This window comes from Oreochromis niloticus, linkage group LG18, assembly GCF_001858045.2.
Source record: "Oreochromis niloticus isolate F11D_XX linkage group LG18, O_niloticus_UMD_NMBU, whole genome shotgun sequence".
Taxonomy (NCBI): domain Eukaryota; kingdom Metazoa; phylum Chordata; class Actinopteri; order Cichliformes; family Cichlidae; genus Oreochromis; species Oreochromis niloticus.
In genome coordinates, this window is record NC_031982.2 from 4,671,753 (window position 1) to 4,690,693 (window position 18,941).

Genomic DNA, 18,941 nt, shown 5'->3' on the forward strand with positions numbered 1-18,941 from the left:
GGGTTAGTAACTTTGAGTCTGGTGAAATAATGCAAGTGTTAGAGGGACTCACAAGACCCACGATGCAATATTATCAAAATACTTCACAAGGATACGATATTCCTGCGTTTAAAAAAATATATTTTGCAGTATAATGAGTATTGCAATAACATGCGATATGTATGTTTTTATCACTTTTTAAACTGCAGATTATGTTTCTGTGTGAATGCGATATCACCAAGAAAAACAGTCACCATACTCTGCTGTACAGCATAGTGAGCATCCAAAATGAAATGAAAATGACAACTTACAACTCTGCCTAATTTTTATATAAAACAGATGTTGCTGTAATGATGGCGACATTGGTTAGTGAAGGTGTGATGTAATCTGACTGTGAAACCAAGGAATGGCTACGAACCTGAAACTAGTGATTGAGTGACTGGTTTCATCAGGAAATCTTCACTAAAGCCATGAATCAAAGGGTGGTTTTCCAAACAGTCCCCCCTGCTCTCCAGAACAGAAGTTTAAGGCACTTCTTTATCTTTGGGACTCAGAAACTGCCTCAGTCTTTTGTACACAGTCTGTGGTTGTATTTGAACAAAGACAGAGACAGGTAGCTGTCTTGGCTCATGTTCACTGCTAGTAGTGAAGCTTGGTTGTCTTGGCTTGTGAGTGATTGTTGTCAGTGTGTGCACACAGAGAATGGGTCTTTTGATTTAACCTCTGCTGGTGATGTGTGTTTTTACTCAGCCATCTGACTATTTTACACTGTTTTCATTGTTAATAACAGACCAGGAAACAAACGTAGAAGAGAAGCTCAGACACTGACAACAAGTCAGTTATTTCATTACAACCTGCTGTAAACACAGGTCATTTTCAGAGACATTCTCTGATTAACATGACTGCAGAGGAGATGTAGAAAAGCTGCTAATTATTACCTCAAGTGACCCAGCAGGGTCTCAGAGGTGAAACAGGATGAGCCGCACTGAAAGATTTGAAATAAACGCAATAATCCCATACAAGCACTAAAATAGGCTCTGGCTCCATAGTTGTTTCCTATTGTAGCGCTGATATTTGGCTTGTGTTGAAGGGAATGATTGGGGCGTAATGTTTAAGCACTTTTCATTTGTCAGTGTTCTGTCAGTCCTCATAACAATCACTGCATGCACACTGTGTGCTTGTAGCTACTGAGTAAGCTTCTTTAAAGGTCCTTGAATGTGAGCACAAAAAATAAATGCTGGTTATGGAATAAAATCTAAATCACAAAAGTTTCTACTCTGAAAACAAGTGAAAGAAAAATACACATCAGATCATGAGAGGTTTTAATAACTGACTGGGTTGAAAAAAGAAACCAGTAGAAAAATCACAGACACACTTCCTGTCACATGATGTTTCACATGTTTTCTGTTTAAATGATGAACATTTCAGTCATTTTCATTTTGACCTCTCAGTACAACTGAGATCATCTGGAGAGACAGTTGGCTTGTTTACAGTCTGCCTCATCATCAGACTGTTTCCTGATGTGTTGGTCAGCAATGTTCAGTGATATCAGATGGTCTCAGCTGCAAGTGACATGATAGGCCCAGTTCATGCTGCCAGTTAAAGTGAGGGAGCGGATCCTTAGTGTGTCCTTGGATGGTAACAGAAATGTGATGAGTGTTTACGCTGTCCAGATTTATCAGCTGTTTATGAAAAATAACAAATTCTGGAGTCGGTCCTGTAAGCTGCTGATAAAAACATAACTATGAGTGCAATACACAGATATGTGCTGAAATGCTGCTTGATCCTCATAACAGGCATGTTGTATGACACTAGCTCAGTGTGGACCGGCCTCCCAAACCTCTCAGAGGTTGTGCTGCCCAGAGCAGGTGGCACTGTACTTATGTGCAGTGATGTGCTTTTATGAGTAAATTGCAGGACATGAAAAGTTCCAGAAGGGCTAGACTGAGCTCATAATCCCCTTTTAGCATAGAACAGAAGAGCACTGTGATTGCATGAAGTCAGCTTTTATTATGACAGCAACACTTGAACTGGGTTTGATCAGTAAACATGCATAATTATAATGTTGGCATGTTACACAGCCATGTATAGTAATAACTTGTTTGGAAGCACCGGTGCCCCCAACCACTGGACTAACTTTAGCATTTAGTATAGACTTATTATGTTTTCTCAATAAAAAATGAATTTGAATGTTTTATGCAGTACTAGATGTAACTGTACTACTACACTCGATATGATTTATCACACAGTGTGTGTATCAAATGTATTAGTGATTAAAGTGTGGCATAAGGCGTGTGCACATTTCTGCAGCTGAGAAACTGACTTAAGCTGATGTGCCATATTGGACATCTAACATCACACAAGAGTTAACAGGGTCACAAATCTGTATGTGCCCACATCCACACACACATCCACACACACATTAAATATAGCACAACAAATCTAGATCCAAGTCTCCCACAAAGTTGATTCTGTTCATCTGGATGTTTTCAGCGAGAGAAATGTTTTGTAACTCGTTGAAGTGACTTCAGTCTCAGCTGACTGCAGGTTTCCAACCTTATAAACGGGACATTTGTATAATGACTGAAACTTGCACCACTGAGGAACAATGGGCTGGGAGGTCATTTTTACCCACTGTGGCAAAGACTGCCTAAAGCTAGTACGTGAGTACAAGTAAACAGCTTGACTGGCTACAGGAACCACCTGAGATTTAGCCTCAGATGCAGAAAATGCAGGATTTACTCCTACAAGTCTGCAAATGAGCTCATCAGTCAAGAGCCTCCGAGCAACTAAAATCTTTCAGATTTTGCTGCCACTGGTTTTCTTACAACTACGTGATTCTGCCATACTTTCGTCCTTTAATCCCTCTGCCTATTCATCTCTCCATCAATGTTAATCATTGATTTTTGTTGCACACAGATCCTCCAGTGCTTCCCCCAGACCCTTTGTGTGCTGTATTTGTTGCACTTGTGCACGTTTGCAGTACAGCCACTAATCTGTATTAAAGCCTTTAATCTCTCAGCTAGTATTTCTCATTTAATAAAATAAGACTAGTTAAAGAAAAATACACACATAAATACACAAATCTCTCAGCTCACTCCTCAGGACCTGCCTGACCTGCAGAGGGTCAGGCAGGTCCTGAGGTAAGAACAAGATCCAGGCTATCAAGACCTACGCCCTGCCCATGATCAGGTACCCTGCTGGGATAATAAGCTGGCCAAAGGAGGAGATAGAAGCCACTGACATCAAGACCAGGAAGCTCCTGACCATGCATGGAGGGTTTCACCCCAAGTCCAGCACCCTGAGGCTGTACGCTAAGTGGAAGGAAGGAGGCTGGGGACTGGTGAGTGTCAGCACCACAGTCCAGGATGAGACAACAAACATCCACGAATACATCACGATGTATTTGCTGCACGGTATGTACCACCGGCAGATAGAGGAGGTGGCTGATATCCAGAAATCCTACCAGTGGCTGGACAAAGCTGGACTGAAAGACAGCACAGAGGCACTAATCATGGCAGCACAAGAACAAGCTCTGAGTACAAGATCCATAGAGGCTGGGGTCTATCACACCAGGCAAGACCCCAGGTGCAGGCTGTGTAAAGATGCCCCAGAGACAATCCAGCACATAACAGCAGGGTGCAAGATGCTAGCAGGCAAGGCATACATGGAACGCCATAACCAAGTGGCCGGCATAGTGTACAGGAACATCTGTGCCGAGTATAACCTGGAAGTCCCAAGGTCAAAATGGGAGACGCCCCCAAGGGTGGTGGAGAATGACCGAGCTAAGATCCTGTGGGACTTCCAGATACAGACGGACAAAATGGTGGTGGCTAACCAACCGGACATAGTGGTGGTAGACAAGCAGAAGAAGACGGCTGTAGTGATCGATGTAGCGGTTCCCAATGACAGCAACATCAGGAAGAAGGAACACGAGAAGCTGGAGAAATACCAAGGGCTCAGAGAAGAGCTCGAGAGGATGTGGAGGGTGAAGGTAACGGTGGTCCCCGTGGTAATCGGAGCACTAGGTGCGGTGACTCCCAAGCTAGGCGAGTGGCTCCAGCAGATCCCGGGAACAACATCGGAGATCTCTGTCCAGAAGAGCGCAGTCCTGGGAACAGCTAAGATACTGCGCAGGACCCTCAAGCTCCCAGGCCTCTGGTAGAGGACCCGAGCTTGAAGGATAAACCGCCCGTAGGGGCGAGTGGGGAATTTTTAAAAATGTATTTATATATATTGGTCTTGTTTTGTTTGGTCCATACAAGCCACTGATACAATAGCACTTAGTTTAAATAGCAGGCAGTTCACACACTCATTAAAGGTTATTTGACAGAATTATTATGACATGGAATTGCCCAGCATTTTTATCCCACATTATAAGACCACATGATTCTAAGCTTGTAACAGTTACAAGCTTAGAATCATTTATAGAAACAAATTATTTATCTGCCCCGCTAGAACATTGTATATCTGGAAGTTTAAGACAATATAGACCCTTCCATTCAGTGAGGTCTCCTTTTCACACAGAAGTAACAGAACTCTGTATTTCACTATTAGTATATTAACATTATATATGTTCATTCAGTATGTTAAACCCACAGCACACATTATACTCATAGTTTTTGAATTGGTTTCCACCTGAAATTCATTGAAATTACATGAAGCTCTGTCGGCTTCTGTTGCCTTAAACTGATTCTCCACCCAAAATCTATCTTCAACCCTGCAGACTTGAAAGGTAGCTGTGGAAAGTTTGTATCACACTGCTACACAGTGAACAGCAGCTGTTGTCAGATTGATTTCAGCTACAATGGATGCCAACAGTGGCGACTGTACACTGTTAGATAAAACATATCAAAACAACAAGGAAACGTCTCAGATTACTGCTGTAGAATAATCTACTTCTCTTCTGTTAAACTCAGTGTGATCCTACATTCGTTGTTTTCCTAACATAAAGTTAAATACTCAATTTTTGTGTCCTGCTGTTACATTTTCAAAGCAGGAAGCAGATATGTAGTTACATTTGAATAGAAATTGGTGAGTAAAGACATTAGAATACTAAATAGAAAACAGCTCGTGTGTGGTTGCATCACCACTTCCAAAGAAAGAAAGGTTCATTAGTGCTGCTGTTAAAGTGTAAAGCAGCAGCAAAAGTCTTAATGGAGGTATCAAATATTTGTTTTATTTGTTGTGTGAGATTTGGTAAGCTAACTGCTGTTTCCTGTTCTTTTTCAATGTGCTGTTTAATCGACTGCTGACAGAGATATTGATGGCTTTTGTAGCACAGGCAGCAATGATCCTGATAATATCCAAGCTGCTCACTTTGGCAGCTTTGCAGACTCCACCATGATGCTCATGTTGATCAATGTTGATGTCTCTGGCAGCGGATCCAGATAGTGAGTGCTGTTGATGCTGATGAGCCGTCATCAGGACACAAGTTTTCCTTTAGTCTGGCTCCAAAGGGGACCCACCACAGAAATTTCAGCATCAGAGACAATGGAGGTAGGTGATCTGACACAATTATTCAAACTTGATTCTTAGGTATTATTTACTTAAATTGCATGAAACAAAAACTAAACCAAAATATTTTACTAATGTAGGAAAAAATGCATAAAAACTATTTAAATGAATATAATGATATTTTTAGCTCTAACTCATTACTGATGAAGTAACAAGTGAGCCAGTTACCCACTGCTCTTCATAAAGAAACCAGCCTGCTGATACCACAAACACACAGGCTAAAACAAACAGCATATTTCATTTTCTTATAACAGTCAAAACTGAAAGACATACAGTGTAAGGCTCCTTGTGTTAGCCGCTCAGTCTACACAAAGGACCAAATCATATTTGTTCTGATTACTGTTGAATCCACATTGCAATTATGTGAGTGCACCAAAGAGCTTTACTTGACATACCCACATCTGCCTCGGCTGGGTGAGCATCTATCAGTGCAGAACAGGTTGACTGATGTTACTTGTAGATATTCGTCATTGCATGAACATATCCACCACCAGGGGAGCCAACTCAGATAATGTACGTACATCTGAGGAAGCAGAGGTCTATACTCACTTCATCATAACTTACTGAATTTTAAACCAGTGTTTAACTGGTTTGACTTAAAACCCTTTACTCTAAACCATAATTCAGTCAGGCAGCTCATACTTGAATTGATTTGAGGACCAGTGAGGTAGAAAACTGGCCATTGGTAAGTTGTTCGAGTTGGATAGTGTAATTAAGAATAAATAAATAATAAAAATTATCAAAAGTTATGAGAGTGCAAAACTGAGGTGCAAGACAAACCAAATGTGACCGTGCCAAAGTAAAGGTTATCGAAATGAATGACCAATAAATGCAGCATGCAGTAAAGTTCAGGCTTTACTGCACGTCGGAAAAAACGCTGTTGTATCATGTGACATATGTAGAGGCAGCACTCAAATGCTGGCCTCCCAGTGAGTACAGGGCTTGTATTTACAGTGAATAAAGGTGACAAGCACTCTAAAAAGCTCTGAGCATAGTATGGTCCAGTCTCTTCGTAGCTCAATCCAAACGATGTCACCACTTGCTGTCTCGTGGAATCAGAAACCTGCACACAGGGACAAACAGGTGAATACACCTCACAGAAATCCAAATAATGACAAGAGTTTGAGAGGAGCTCGACTAACTGTGGTTAGAACAACAATCCAGTAAAGACTGATTCTGTGCTGCTTCCTGATAAAACGGCCCACCAAGCTCATCATCACTGGTGCATGATTACCATCAGGTGTGTTTGCATCAGAAACTCCTCCAGTCCCGACCATATGTGTGAAGCACTGTATTCACACAAGGCATGAACTGATCGGGACCAGCTTTAACTGGGAGACATGAAAAACATGAATGTTTATGTTAGTAGGCAGTTTTAAGTGAACAGAGACAGAGTCAGTCATGGAAGCATTTTCCATGGGCCTGATAAAGCTGGGAGGTAGTTTTTTAGACTCTGTCCGAAGAAGAATGTCTTTGGTCGAGAGCCACACCTCTTGGCCAACCCGGTAGGGTGGGAGCACCCCCCCCCCCGGTGGTGATCAGCCAACTGTTTATTTTGTTACTTGGTTTGGAGCGGGGCAGCACTCGTGGCTTTCCAAAGATGGCAGAAACTCCGAAGGTGGGACCAACTGCTTACCCTCTGTGGATGGTAGGAGAGGAGGTTGGTAGCTGAGTGAGGTTTCGAAGGGGGAGAGGCCAGTGGCTGCTGAGGTCAGCAAGTTGTGGGCATGTTCGACCCACGCCAACTGGGAGAGCTCCAGGTTTGGGGCAGGGGATGATGGTCGCAGCCTTCAGGCAGGTGGGGAGTGTAGCCTCTTTCAGTGACCTACTCACTCAGTGAACACTACTGCCAGTTCATGTGCACAAGTCTTTAGGGCACGCCCTGGGATCCCATCCCCACCAGCTGTCTTCTTGATGTTGATGTTAAGCAGGTTCCACTTAACCCATTAAACCAATGGCGGCACCAGTGGGAGTGTGAGCGATAACTGATGGGTTGTTCAGTTTGCATTTTATATTTTCTTGTGGCAGCAGTAATCCCTCCGCTCTGCATCTTTTCTACAATGACATATTCTTTTTGAATGTCATCATGTGGTCAGAGAATTTTTAAAAAGTATTAAACATTTTTTAAAAAACAATAAAGATTTATCTTATCTTAAAACAGTTCATCAGAGATATTAAATTGTCAAACTTTTTGCACTATGATTATTACATGCAGCAAGTCATTTACTTTCACCATCTGTCCCTACTTTATAGCTCTGTTGTTGTAAAAGAGATTTTTGTCCATGCTTTGTTTTAACAGTGAGGGAGAACGTGTTAGTAATGCCTTGTTGCACCCACACTTCTCCTTGCAACCTGGTATTAGTGTTTTTCAGCCTTCTACTGTGAGAGCACAGTGTCACACTGCAGGTGTGCCATGCTATTCCTTCTCTAACTTAGATAACACTGCTGGCATCCTGACTGGCCAAGCCACCTATAGCCGCCTTCACAAGAGCGTCTACCTGGTTCCTGTGGTGATCACCGATGATGGCTACCCCATGCAGAGCAGCACTGGCACACTTACTGTGAGGGTTTGTACCTGTGACCATGAAGGCAACATGGAGCTGTGTAACCCCGAAGCTCTGAGTAGCTCGCCTGGCCTCAGCACAGGAGCCCTCATTGCCATCCTCCTCTGTGTCATCATACTCCTCTGTAAGTATGACTGGATATGCAAACAAATGTATATCCTGTATTTATATATCATAGTTGTACCATATAATACCATCTTGGTCGTTCCCCAGAGTGGAGGGCTAAGGAATTTTCAGTGACTTTGTTTACAGGAACACTCGGTGATTTCATCAAATCAGAACATTGAGATTGAGCAGTGGCAAACAAAAACCACTTTCAGTTTAGGTGCAGATACAATTCACTTTCCCGGAGACACCATTTACTGTCCTTAAAAGAAAACTCGTAATGATCAGAAGTTGTTGCTGTAAAGTTAATGTAGTTCCAAGACAGACCGCAAGAGGGCACTATCTGTGTCTAGATGTGAGCTACAGTGTAGATGAAGAAACGGATATACAGGTATGAGAGCTAGAACGTGCTGGTATACAGTTGTTCTTCCTGCTAGCTAAGAATAAATAATAAAGGCATGTAGCAGACCATAAAATGACTCATTCTTCATAATTAAGGGGACAAAACAAAACTGTGTTTGTTGCTGTAGCTCAGGAGACACAGCAGGTCAAGTTTGGCGGTTTGATGCTTGGCTGCTCCAATCTATGTGCCAAAATATCCTTGGGCAAAATACTAACTCCAGCCTCATGAACTCCCATCAGAGTTTGAATGTTAGATGAAAAGCACTTACAGAGAAAAACATAGAAGTATCTGTATGAATGTGGGCGAAGTGAGAAGAAGCAAGTTATATTAAAAAGTGCTTTGAGTGCCCAGAGTAGAAAAGCGTTAGAAATGGTAAATGGACTGGTTCTTAGTCCATTTAAATAATAGTAATAATAATAAATAATAACAGTAAATTGAAATCTAGGGGCCATTTTAAGTACAACAGAATTTAAAACTGATCTGTGTCAGTCGGTTTTTGTTTTGACCATTTTGTCTGTTTGCAACATCTAGGCTCAGTATAAAAATATTTTACCTTAAAAAATGTTTCTTTTAACCTCCTAAGACCCGAACTCTTCCACAGCATGCAATTTTAATTTCTCTTTGATATTTGGTCACATTGGGACCCGATGAATGTAAAAACAAAGAATTACCAGATTTTTTTTATTTTTACCTTATTTTTGTTTTTAAGAAAAATCAGAGCCACATATGAGGATATTCATTTAAAATTTTGATAGAACAGTAGCAGTATAATGTCCTCGTAAGTGGATATCAGGCCCTTGTAAAGCAAAATTCAGTATTTTGGTCTAAATAACCCAAAATGTGATGTCCACATATGTGGACGCCAGGTCCTAGGAGGTTAAAAATCGCCACCACTACAAGTGCATATAAAGTCATGATTAGGGCTGAGAATCGAGAAGTTCAATTCTTTGGAATTGTTAGTCGGCTTGCCTGTCGATCTCACTATTGGTTCCATTTGCACTTGTGCTACAATCAGCTGATTTCAGTTCATGTGTAGGGTGAGGAAAACAGTGCTGCATGGCGTGGATATGGACATTGTCGTTTTGTGCAATAAAAATAAAAGTGCTAACTGCTCCCAACAACCACATTATGTAACTTTGGCTCTTTGCAAGCACCTGCACAGATAGCATGCTAATGCTAAGCTAACCAAGAATCCAGAGTGATGATAAAGCTAAAAGGAATGATTCACAGGTCAGTTTAAAGTGACAAAAATGAAACAAAATAAACAAACTCCTCTGAAAACAGACAGCTACAACAATTAAAGCAGCCGGTGTTCATTGAAAAACTTTCAAAGACTTCAGAAAGCCTGGGGAACTGCTACTAACCACCACCTTCAAAATAACTAGTCTTGCTCCTTGGAAGCTAAATTTTGCACAACCACACATCCTGAAACCAGCTTGTATGTTTCTTGATATTCGTTGAGCTGCTTGAAACAAATTGTGATTGTTGAGTAGAAATCTCCACAGCTGAAAGGAATGCCAGGCTGCAGCAGACTAAGAAATAAAAAAGAAGCAAAAATCACGTAACTTGATAGAATTATGTATAAAAGTGCCAATGACCTTTATTGACTTAAATGGTCCCAGAACAGTGTTTCACATTGTTCTAGCCCATTTTAACTCTGTGTGAATGATGACAGGTATATCCTGTTTAAATGCTCACTTCCTCAAAGTTATTTAAATCACACCCACCAGCTTTAGGACTGTGAGAGGCAACAGGGTGCCTACCACATAACAGAGTCTGATTTTACCAGTAGATAAAGGGCTTCATGTGTTCCCAGATCTCAGTAACTATTGTGAACATGTTCAAAGAAACACAAAGTGACCAAAAATGAGGTCATTCAATTAAGCAGCAGTGGTCCTTATATCTGTTATCCATGGTGGCTGGTTGTTTAAATTCATGCTCCACTGGGACACATTCATAATCTAATCCTGCATCGTTGTTCTGTTTTCTACAGTGGTTGTGGTTCTAGTCACTGCATTAAAACACCAAAGGAAGCAGGAACCTCTTATTATCTCCAAAGAAGATGTCAGGGACAACGTGGTTAGCTACAATGATGAGGGTGGTGGTGAGGAGGACACCCAAGCGTTTGATATTGGCGCCCTGCGACACCCAGCTGCTGCAGCTGCCTTGGATGAGGGTGCTAAACAGAGGCGTGACATCATCCCTACTGATACCCTGCTGTATCCAACAGTTCACCACCCTGCCCCAGCTCCCTCCACCCTGCTTATGCCCCCAATAAGCATGGCTGCACGTGATAATGGGGACGTATGCGAGTTCATCAACCAGAGAGTGATGGAGAATGACTGCAACCCCACAGCGCCACCGTACGACTCACTGGCCACGTATGCCTATGAGGGAGCGGGGTCAGTGGCCGAGTCGCTCAGTTCACTGGGCTCAGCTTCATCCGAGGCTGAACAGGACTACAACTACCTGAGTGACTGGGGGCCCCGGTTCAGGAAACTAGCTGAACTGTACGGGGCTGAGGACAGTGACTTCTAGCAGTTACACCGTCCATGTCAAAGATGAGTTCAGGTGACATTTAGACCATTGCAGATCTGAGGACAGCAACATCCAAGCTATTAAACTGAGAGAGTTGCCTCTTAAAATTGCTTTAAGAAAATGTGAGAACTTGAGCACACATAGACTTCATATGAGAAACCAACAGATGTGCTGGTAGGTGCGAATTCCTATAAAGCAATATTCGAGATCACCAGCTAACCTTTGGTCTGTCCTCACTGCACAACCGTCCAGAAACGGAGTTTACCAAGTGATTTTAAAAGGGGATAAAAGTCTTTAATCTCTATTTTTGATCTTATGTAGAAATGTTAATCAACTAAGACAACGGTGAAGCCCAAATATCTTCAGCTCTAATCATAGGAAACTTTTCAAAGACCTGTGGCAGGCTGAAATGAGGTTTGAGTTCTTTTGCTTTCATTCTTTCTTTCAGCTAAGTGCCCTTCTGCTGCCCTGCAAACAGAACAGTGGACGCCTGTTGGCTGGCTGAGACTGGAGGGGCTGAATTACTCGTACATGATTGTTTGTCTTTTTTGCTTTCTTGTTCCAGAGGAGCTGGTCTGAAGAACCCTCTCTCGAAGGGACAGAGTAAAAAAAGGACACATTATGTGACTAAATGCACTGATTTCTATCTTTTTACAAAGGCTTAACTTTTATGTGCTACACAGACAAAGACATATCTTCACACCTGTATCCTGTATTTTTAACCTCTTGGTTTGGTATTTGGTGGCAGAACTGTGGTTGAACTTATTATACTGGAACTGTAATAAGTTCTATGCATCTTTAATTTCAGTCTTTTCCTATTACAAAATACAAGTTTATATAACACAAAAAGTTGTCGAGTAATGTTTTCTTTGACAGTATGCTTTATAGTTTCCATCATGTACATGCCTTCACAGCAGGGGTGTCACTCTTCATGCCACGGTGGAGAGAATGATTTAAATCAAACAAAGCTGCATTCACCATGTTTTACATGTAATGTTAAACATCAAATCTCCAGAAAAATAATCATGAACTGTGGCTACAGACGGGCGCATTCAGCAGTCCTGTACATCTCTCTCAGGAGCTGGTGAAGACTCGGACACTCTTAACATCAAGACTCAGTGGAACATAAACCCTGCATTACCAGCTGTATGCTAACACATCCACCATACCAAGAACACTGTAAATAAGATGCCTTGTCCAGTGTGTAGGATACAGAGGGATCTGTTGTCAGAAATGTGAGTACAGTATCCAAAAATACATTTGCATCAGTATAATCTCAAAATATTGATACAAATAATATCATTGTTTTTGCTAGAAATAGAGAATATAGACAACGACCTCTTAAATACTCTAGAAGTCTGCTTGTGTGATGATCTAGAATGAATGATGCCATAACCCAGAGCTCTTCAACTTTTTTTCCTGGAGACTTTCATCAAGTTTCAATATTCACTGGTGATCACAGCAACAGCAGCCGCTCCTCTGCAGCCTGTATTTTGATTTGAGCCACAAAGCAGGCAGTGGTAGACAATCTATAACAGCAGCCTCCTGCAAGCTTCACCTTTAACCACCTCAACCAGATGGAAGTGTCCGCTGTAGCCTAACATCTAGTTACCATTTGAAAGCATGCACCAGACGGAAGTGTGTCTTGATGTAAATTCTTAACCAACCCATTAGCATGCATAAGCAGAATGCTATTGATTTTGAGCAAAAATCACTTCCTTATAAGAGTAATGAAAGTACGTGAGTCATTTCGATGTGAACACAGAATTTAAATTGGGGACTTCTATTTAGAATCAGAGGTAAATAACAAATTAAGCTCCATTTAGCTTCATTGAGAACCATGCTGGGAGCTCCAGCTTGTGCACCCCTGACTGAGCTGAAGCCAGTTTCTGTAAAGTGGAAGAGCCAGGAACTCCAGACTCCAACTTTTCTTTACATAGGCCAAAACAGCAGGGAAACAGCCTTAAAGTAACATCAAGCAATTCAAAGTAAGCATTTAGCTTGTCACCAAAGTGGCAACATAAATGAGACAGCACAAATGAATGCAATCATTTCACTTTACAGGGTTTGTTAAAGTTAGACTTGTATTCAAATCAGTGGTAACAAACTGTTGTGGTTAAAACGTGAAAAGCAGCCCAGCTTCACACTCAGCACAGCCTAGCATAGCCCTCATGTGTCTTTTGGTGACTGGTTACATTGTTTTCAGTTTCATATGTGTTGTCGTCTCCTCTGTAGTTCATAGTTTGATTATGATCCAAATGTTTTTGCCCAACCACTTGCTGGTTTTTGTGGATGAGAAAAAGGAAACCAGTTTGCCTCCTTCACTGGTTTATCTGCTTGCTTCCTTTAGCTTTTGTTTTTAAATGCTGTAATTAAGTAAAACTGGGACAGTGAATTTGTCATTAGCTTTAGTGTCACACTAATTAATGGAGCTGAAGGTGAAATCACAACCGCTAACCTCAGTGATATATTTCATGATTTTATATCAGGAGGTTTGTATTGTGTGTCTCACTAAAAGCATCAGTTTGTTCCAGCTGTGTTTTGTGACCCTGCTCTGCTCTGAAGGCTTAAAACAAAAATGTCCTCTTGTTTTTTTCCTTGTCTTGTAAGTTTTTCCTTTGGCTCCGTATATTTACAGGACATGAGAAGGTAAAAACCTCAAACGCCACCCAGCTTCACTGTCTGAAAGTCACTGTGGGCAGTCTACTGTCTATATACAATGATGTATTACTGCTTTTTTAATTTGATGAAAATAAACTTTTGTATTGAAGCTTTGGTTTCTGTCTTACACTCCAGTATGATGCATGATTACTACAGTCGTTTTACTAAACAGGAAAGTCCTGCTGCAGACATTTCTTCCAACATCTGAAAAGAAGGACAGCCGCTGTAAGCAGAGAGTCACACTTCAGTGTTTGGACAACTGTGAAATTTCTGTATTGGGATTATGAATAAAAGTGGCTGTAACTCCTGAACAGTTTGTGCAATACTTTTGTTACACTTCTTAAATTTAAGCAGAAAGTCTGCACTTTATATATCCTTTAAAATCCCCTGAGGTTATCATCAACTTATGGACCCACTCTGCAATGTTTATAAAAAGTCATTCTAATGAGCATTTATATCAGGAAAGTCATTAGACTCAGATGTAGCGATGGGAGATTTGATACAGTTTAATGCTGCACAGAGCGCTGTTTCAGGAAGGATGTTCAACACAGTGAGTTTATTTTAAACTCTGAGCTGATTAACTCTGAGGACAGCTGGGCTCTGTACACCCAGGTTATCTGTTAGCTGTTTCCACAGGAAAAAGAGGAATGGAAACTTTAGGATGTTTCTGGAACTTTTAATGAACTTTTTCTTGTTGCTTCTACAGGCAGCTAAAAGGTTCTTGCAACCTGAAGTGTAAAACCCAAACATCCCATAAACGCACAACACAATCACTTTACCCTCCTTGACGGGGAAACATGAATGCCACATACCACCTAAACAAATCTGGCATTTCTAAAAACATATTGAAAAAAGCAGTTACCTTCTTTAAACAGCTGAGTATAACAGAGAGCTTGTGCTACGTCTTTGATCTTTTCAGTTCTGCAGTGGAATTCACAGAAACAAGAGTAAGGTGGGAACCTGTGGCCAGATTTGGAGAAAGTGGAGTAGTTTGCTCTGCCAGCCCCTAATGGTTGTACCAACACTGACCTCAGAGGCTGCTGACAGCATTACCCAGTCCCCAGGGCCACTCACACTGGCCTTTATGTAAAATATACACCGTCTGTGAAGACCCCTCCACCTCTCCATCAATGCAGGACAGATGGGTGCCTGCAAACCTACCTGCCATCCCACAACAAAAGACACTGGACCAGGCAGCCACTGTGAGCCACTGTTAAAGTTTTTACACAGTCTCTGGCATGAAGATCACAGCTCACTTTCTGCTCACTTTGTGACTGGGCTCCCACATCTGGGCACAGGAGGTCCCCATCAGCAGCTCAGCTGGGGTCAGACCTGTGGCTGTATGATGTCTAATCTGATACTCAAAGGAAAACAGTAAAGTTTCTGTTCTAGTAGAAATGTTCCTCCACCTTTTTTCACAATGTCTCCACTGCACCATTCTGCCATTGGAGGCAGGTAGAATGTGCTACATTGCATTTTTCTCCATAAACTCTTGGAATACCTCGCCTCATGAACATGGGAACATTGTCAGTGACGCCTGTGTTGGGAAATCCATCCATCCATTTTCTTCTGCTTATCCAGGGCCGGGTTGTGGGGGCAGCAGCCCAAGCAGAGAAGCCCAGACCTCCCTCTCCCCGGCCTCCTCCTCCAGCTTATCCGGGGGAACACCAAGGCGTTCCCAGGCCAGCCGAGAGATATAATCTCTCCAGCGTGCCCTGGGTCTGCCCCGGGGCCTCCTCCTGGTGGGACATGCCCGGAAAACCTTGCCCAGGAGGCATCCTTGTCAGATGTCCAAACCATCCCAACTGGCTCCTTTCAATGTGGAGGAGCAGAGGCTCTACTCTGAGCCCCTCCCAAATGGCTGAACTTCTCACCCCATCTCTAAGGGAGAGGCCAGCCACCCTTCGGAGGAAGCCCATTTCCGCCGCTTGTGTCTGCCATCTCGTTCTTTCGGTCACTACTCGCAGCTCGTGACCATAGGTGAGGGTAGGGGCGTAGATCTACCGGTAAATTGAGAGCTTCGCTTTTACACTCAGCTCTCTCTTCACCACAACAGACCCACAACAGTGTACGCATTGCTGCGGCCGCTGCACCAATCCATCTGTCAATCTCCCGCTCCTTTCTCCCATCAAACCTGCGTGAGGGAGTGGACGCTGGCGCGTTTGGCTGCCGCTGCTGTCTCTGCATACTGTCTATACTTACTGCTTACTGCTTGGTATAGCTACTGTTGAGACAACGCCGGTCTCTGTGATTCTTTTGATCCTGGTAGAGATCACGCTGAGATGTTTCCATGTTTTACACAATCCTTTTATTACCCATTATTCTTACAGATGCATCTGGAGATCAGCACACTGCATTCCTATGCAGTCCTATGCTAAAGGCTGATCTAACGAACTCCACACAACAGTTACAGTTATAACCTCTGGTCTCCTCCCCCCTACAGTAAACACCCCCACAATGGAAATACACTAGTACAGTGGCCAAGGGTGCTGACACCCTGACCCCCATCTCCTTTTATGGTAGTGTCCGTTTGCCCTTTGTCTGCTCCTCACCCTCAGTAACTCTTGCTACTGTCCTGGGGGTGGGGGTTGATTGTCCTCCTGCCCTGTACCTCAGTTCTTTGTTCCCATAACAGGCCTTTTTTCTATTTTGTATTCTTACACTCATTAACCGCAATATTATAATGTTGCAAGCAATCACAAACTATATTCTCTTTAACTTTGATGTACATTAAGGAATCTATTCTCAACAATCCCCCTTTTGATCTCTCAAATGAGAGATCACATCACACCTCTCCTTCATCCTAGGGAATAGGGCTTTGGAGTTGACGTCACTGGAGGTGGGCCACGCCCCCTTTCCGCCATGACAGTAGGCTAGACACAGGATACAGCTTCAGCTATGGTTCGTACGTGTTGTGTTATCAGTTGCAACGTTAGATCACACGATCGTGAAGGCAAGAAGCTGGATAATGGGCTCTCTTTTCATCGTTTTTCAACCTGGAGGCAACGTGAGGGATCCCATGTATCCGATATTACTAAACAAAGACGTCAGGCTTGCATTGCAGCGGTGAGACGAGCGGATCGAGTTCTGTGCAATCCCCAGCTTTTTGTTGGTTTGGTCTCTGCATCTTCTTTCCGGTGAGTTCTAAATTAATTCATATCACTATTAAAATGCTTTTAGTGTTATTTTCAATGTGCTGAGGTCATAGATAATGAGATAAAACATGCTAATGTGTGATGCTGCAGAACCACGTCATGTCATCAAGTCGACTGAGTAGCTTATGATTTAGCATTATTGCAGGCAAACCAGAGTATGAAATGGATGTAACAAATCCAGACTGGGCACCAACACTGCTCATGGGCCTCTAAAAACATACTAAATTGCTCTCATTGTACACTAATCCGCACATAACTTCCAGATGAATCACACACCTGTCATGTGCACTAATTTTATCTTACAGGCTTTTATGCAGCTGCAGAGTCTGAAGGTGTGCCCCGTGCAGAAGTAATCGATGAAGATCTGACAGAAGAACAACAACAAAATTACAATGTCATAGCTGTGGACAGCAGTTGTGTTGGACAAGTGGAGGTTGAGGTACCACCTGTAAATGTGGACAGTGGTGATCGGACAGACAGCATCACAGAAGCTAAAGGGCAGACGAAGCATTGTGTGTGCAATGAACAGGGCAGAGCAGAGATAAACACAACACTGCTTGATAAGATTGTTAAGGTTTGCTGTGTTTTGGTGAATATGTGCCCCAGTGTGGTTGTCAAACCAGCGCCAAATGAAACTTGCTCTTGTTGAGTATTCATAAAGCTGTTGTGTTGCATGTGTAGTTCATTGTAAATAATTGTACTTTGTGTGAAGTAATTTCAATAAAACAGAAAAGAATAGTATACATGTTTTTTTTTTTATTCTTGATCTTATCACATGTACTTAGCAAGTACATAAAAATGAAATGCAAACTATTTACATGGCAACACACAGCTGGCATCAATCTTGAACCACAAAATGAAACATTACAGGCTATTTAGAGCAGCACATTGTTTGGAGAAGTATTTCCCAACAAGTTCAGGAAGACACACTTTAAGAAAGAAGTCTTGTGCTTGCTTTAAACGTGGTTCCCAGAAATCCACATCAGGGAAGATGCGTGTGACAGGTCTCTCTGTGTCCACACAACGAGGTCACAGTGCAGTTTCATTCAGTCGTTGTGAGTGCAGTACCTGAAACACACAAAAACCACTTTTGATAAAAGGTCTGTAATGAACCAAGGCTAATATAGATGGTTTGGCTGTACGTGCAAATCAAAAACTGTAACAAGGAAGTTGTTTAGAAAGTTATCATGTTCAAACCGACTTACCTTTGTCTTAACGACAACGTACAGTTGTCGCAGCGTGGAGGCATAAAGATGGACAAATCTTGCACCCAGCCGTTCGTGAATTGGATGTGGGCCTCCAGGGATTTATAATTCTTAAACTGGTTTGCTGTGTATGCGCTGACTCCACAGACAAGGTATGCAAAGATCGGGATAGGACAAAGGCGGTAAGATAAAATTAGTGCACATGACAGGTGTGTGATTCATCTGGAAGTTATGTGTGCATTAGTGTACAATGAGAGCAATTTAGTATGTTTTTAGAGGCCCATGAGCAGTGTTGGTGCCCAGTCTGGATTTGTTACATCCATTTCATACTCTGGTTTGCCTGCAATAATGCTAAATCATAAGCTACTCAGTCGACATGATGACATGACGTGGTTCTGCAGCATCACACATTAGCATGTTTTATCTCATTATCTATGACCTCAGCACATTGAAAATAACACTAAAAGCATTTTAATAGTGATATGAATTAATTTAGAACTCACCGGAAAGAAGATGCGGAGACCAAACCAACAAAAAGCTGGGGATTGCACAGAACTCGATCCGCTCGTCTCACCGCTGCAATGCAAGCCTGACGTCTTTGTTTAGTAATATCGGATACATGGGATCCCTCACGTTGCCTCCAGGTTGAAAAACGATGAAAAGAGAGCCCATTATCCAGCTTCTTGCCTTCACGATCGTGTGATCTAACGTTGCAACTGATAACACAACACGTACGAACCATAGCTGAAGCTGTATCCTGTGTCTAGCCTACTGTCATGGCGGAAAGGGGCGTGGCCCACCTCCAGTGACATCA

At 42.4% G+C, this 18,941-nt stretch overlaps 1 protein-coding gene and 1 long non-coding RNA gene across 2 annotated transcripts in view; one reads left to right on the plus strand and one right to left on the minus strand.

Moving 5' to 3' along the window:
• LOC100701150 (cadherin-6) overlaps positions 1 to 13,876 on the plus strand; it is a 58,952-nt gene extending 45,076 nt beyond the window's left edge. The window contains exons 10-12 of the mRNA XM_005464510.4: positions 5,361 to 5,478; positions 7,933 to 8,184; positions 10,562 to 13,876. Coding sequence (XP_005464567.1) covers positions 5,361 to 5,478; positions 7,933 to 8,184; positions 10,562 to 11,106 — 915 coding nt within the window. The 3' untranslated portion in view covers positions 11,107 to 13,876. The remainder of the gene's footprint in view (positions 1 to 5,360; positions 5,479 to 7,932; positions 8,185 to 10,561) is intronic.
• Positions 13,877 to 17,927: 4,051 nt separating this feature from the next.
• Positions 17,928 to 18,680, minus strand: LOC112842958 (uncharacterized). The gene is made up of 3 exons (XR_003215048.1): positions 18,631 to 18,680; positions 18,128 to 18,262; positions 17,928 to 17,990 (listed from the first exon to the last, which is right to left on the minus strand). It is a non-coding gene; the product is annotated as an uncharacterized LOC112842958 (long non-coding RNA).
• Between the last annotated feature and the right edge of the window lie 261 nt (positions 18,681 to 18,941).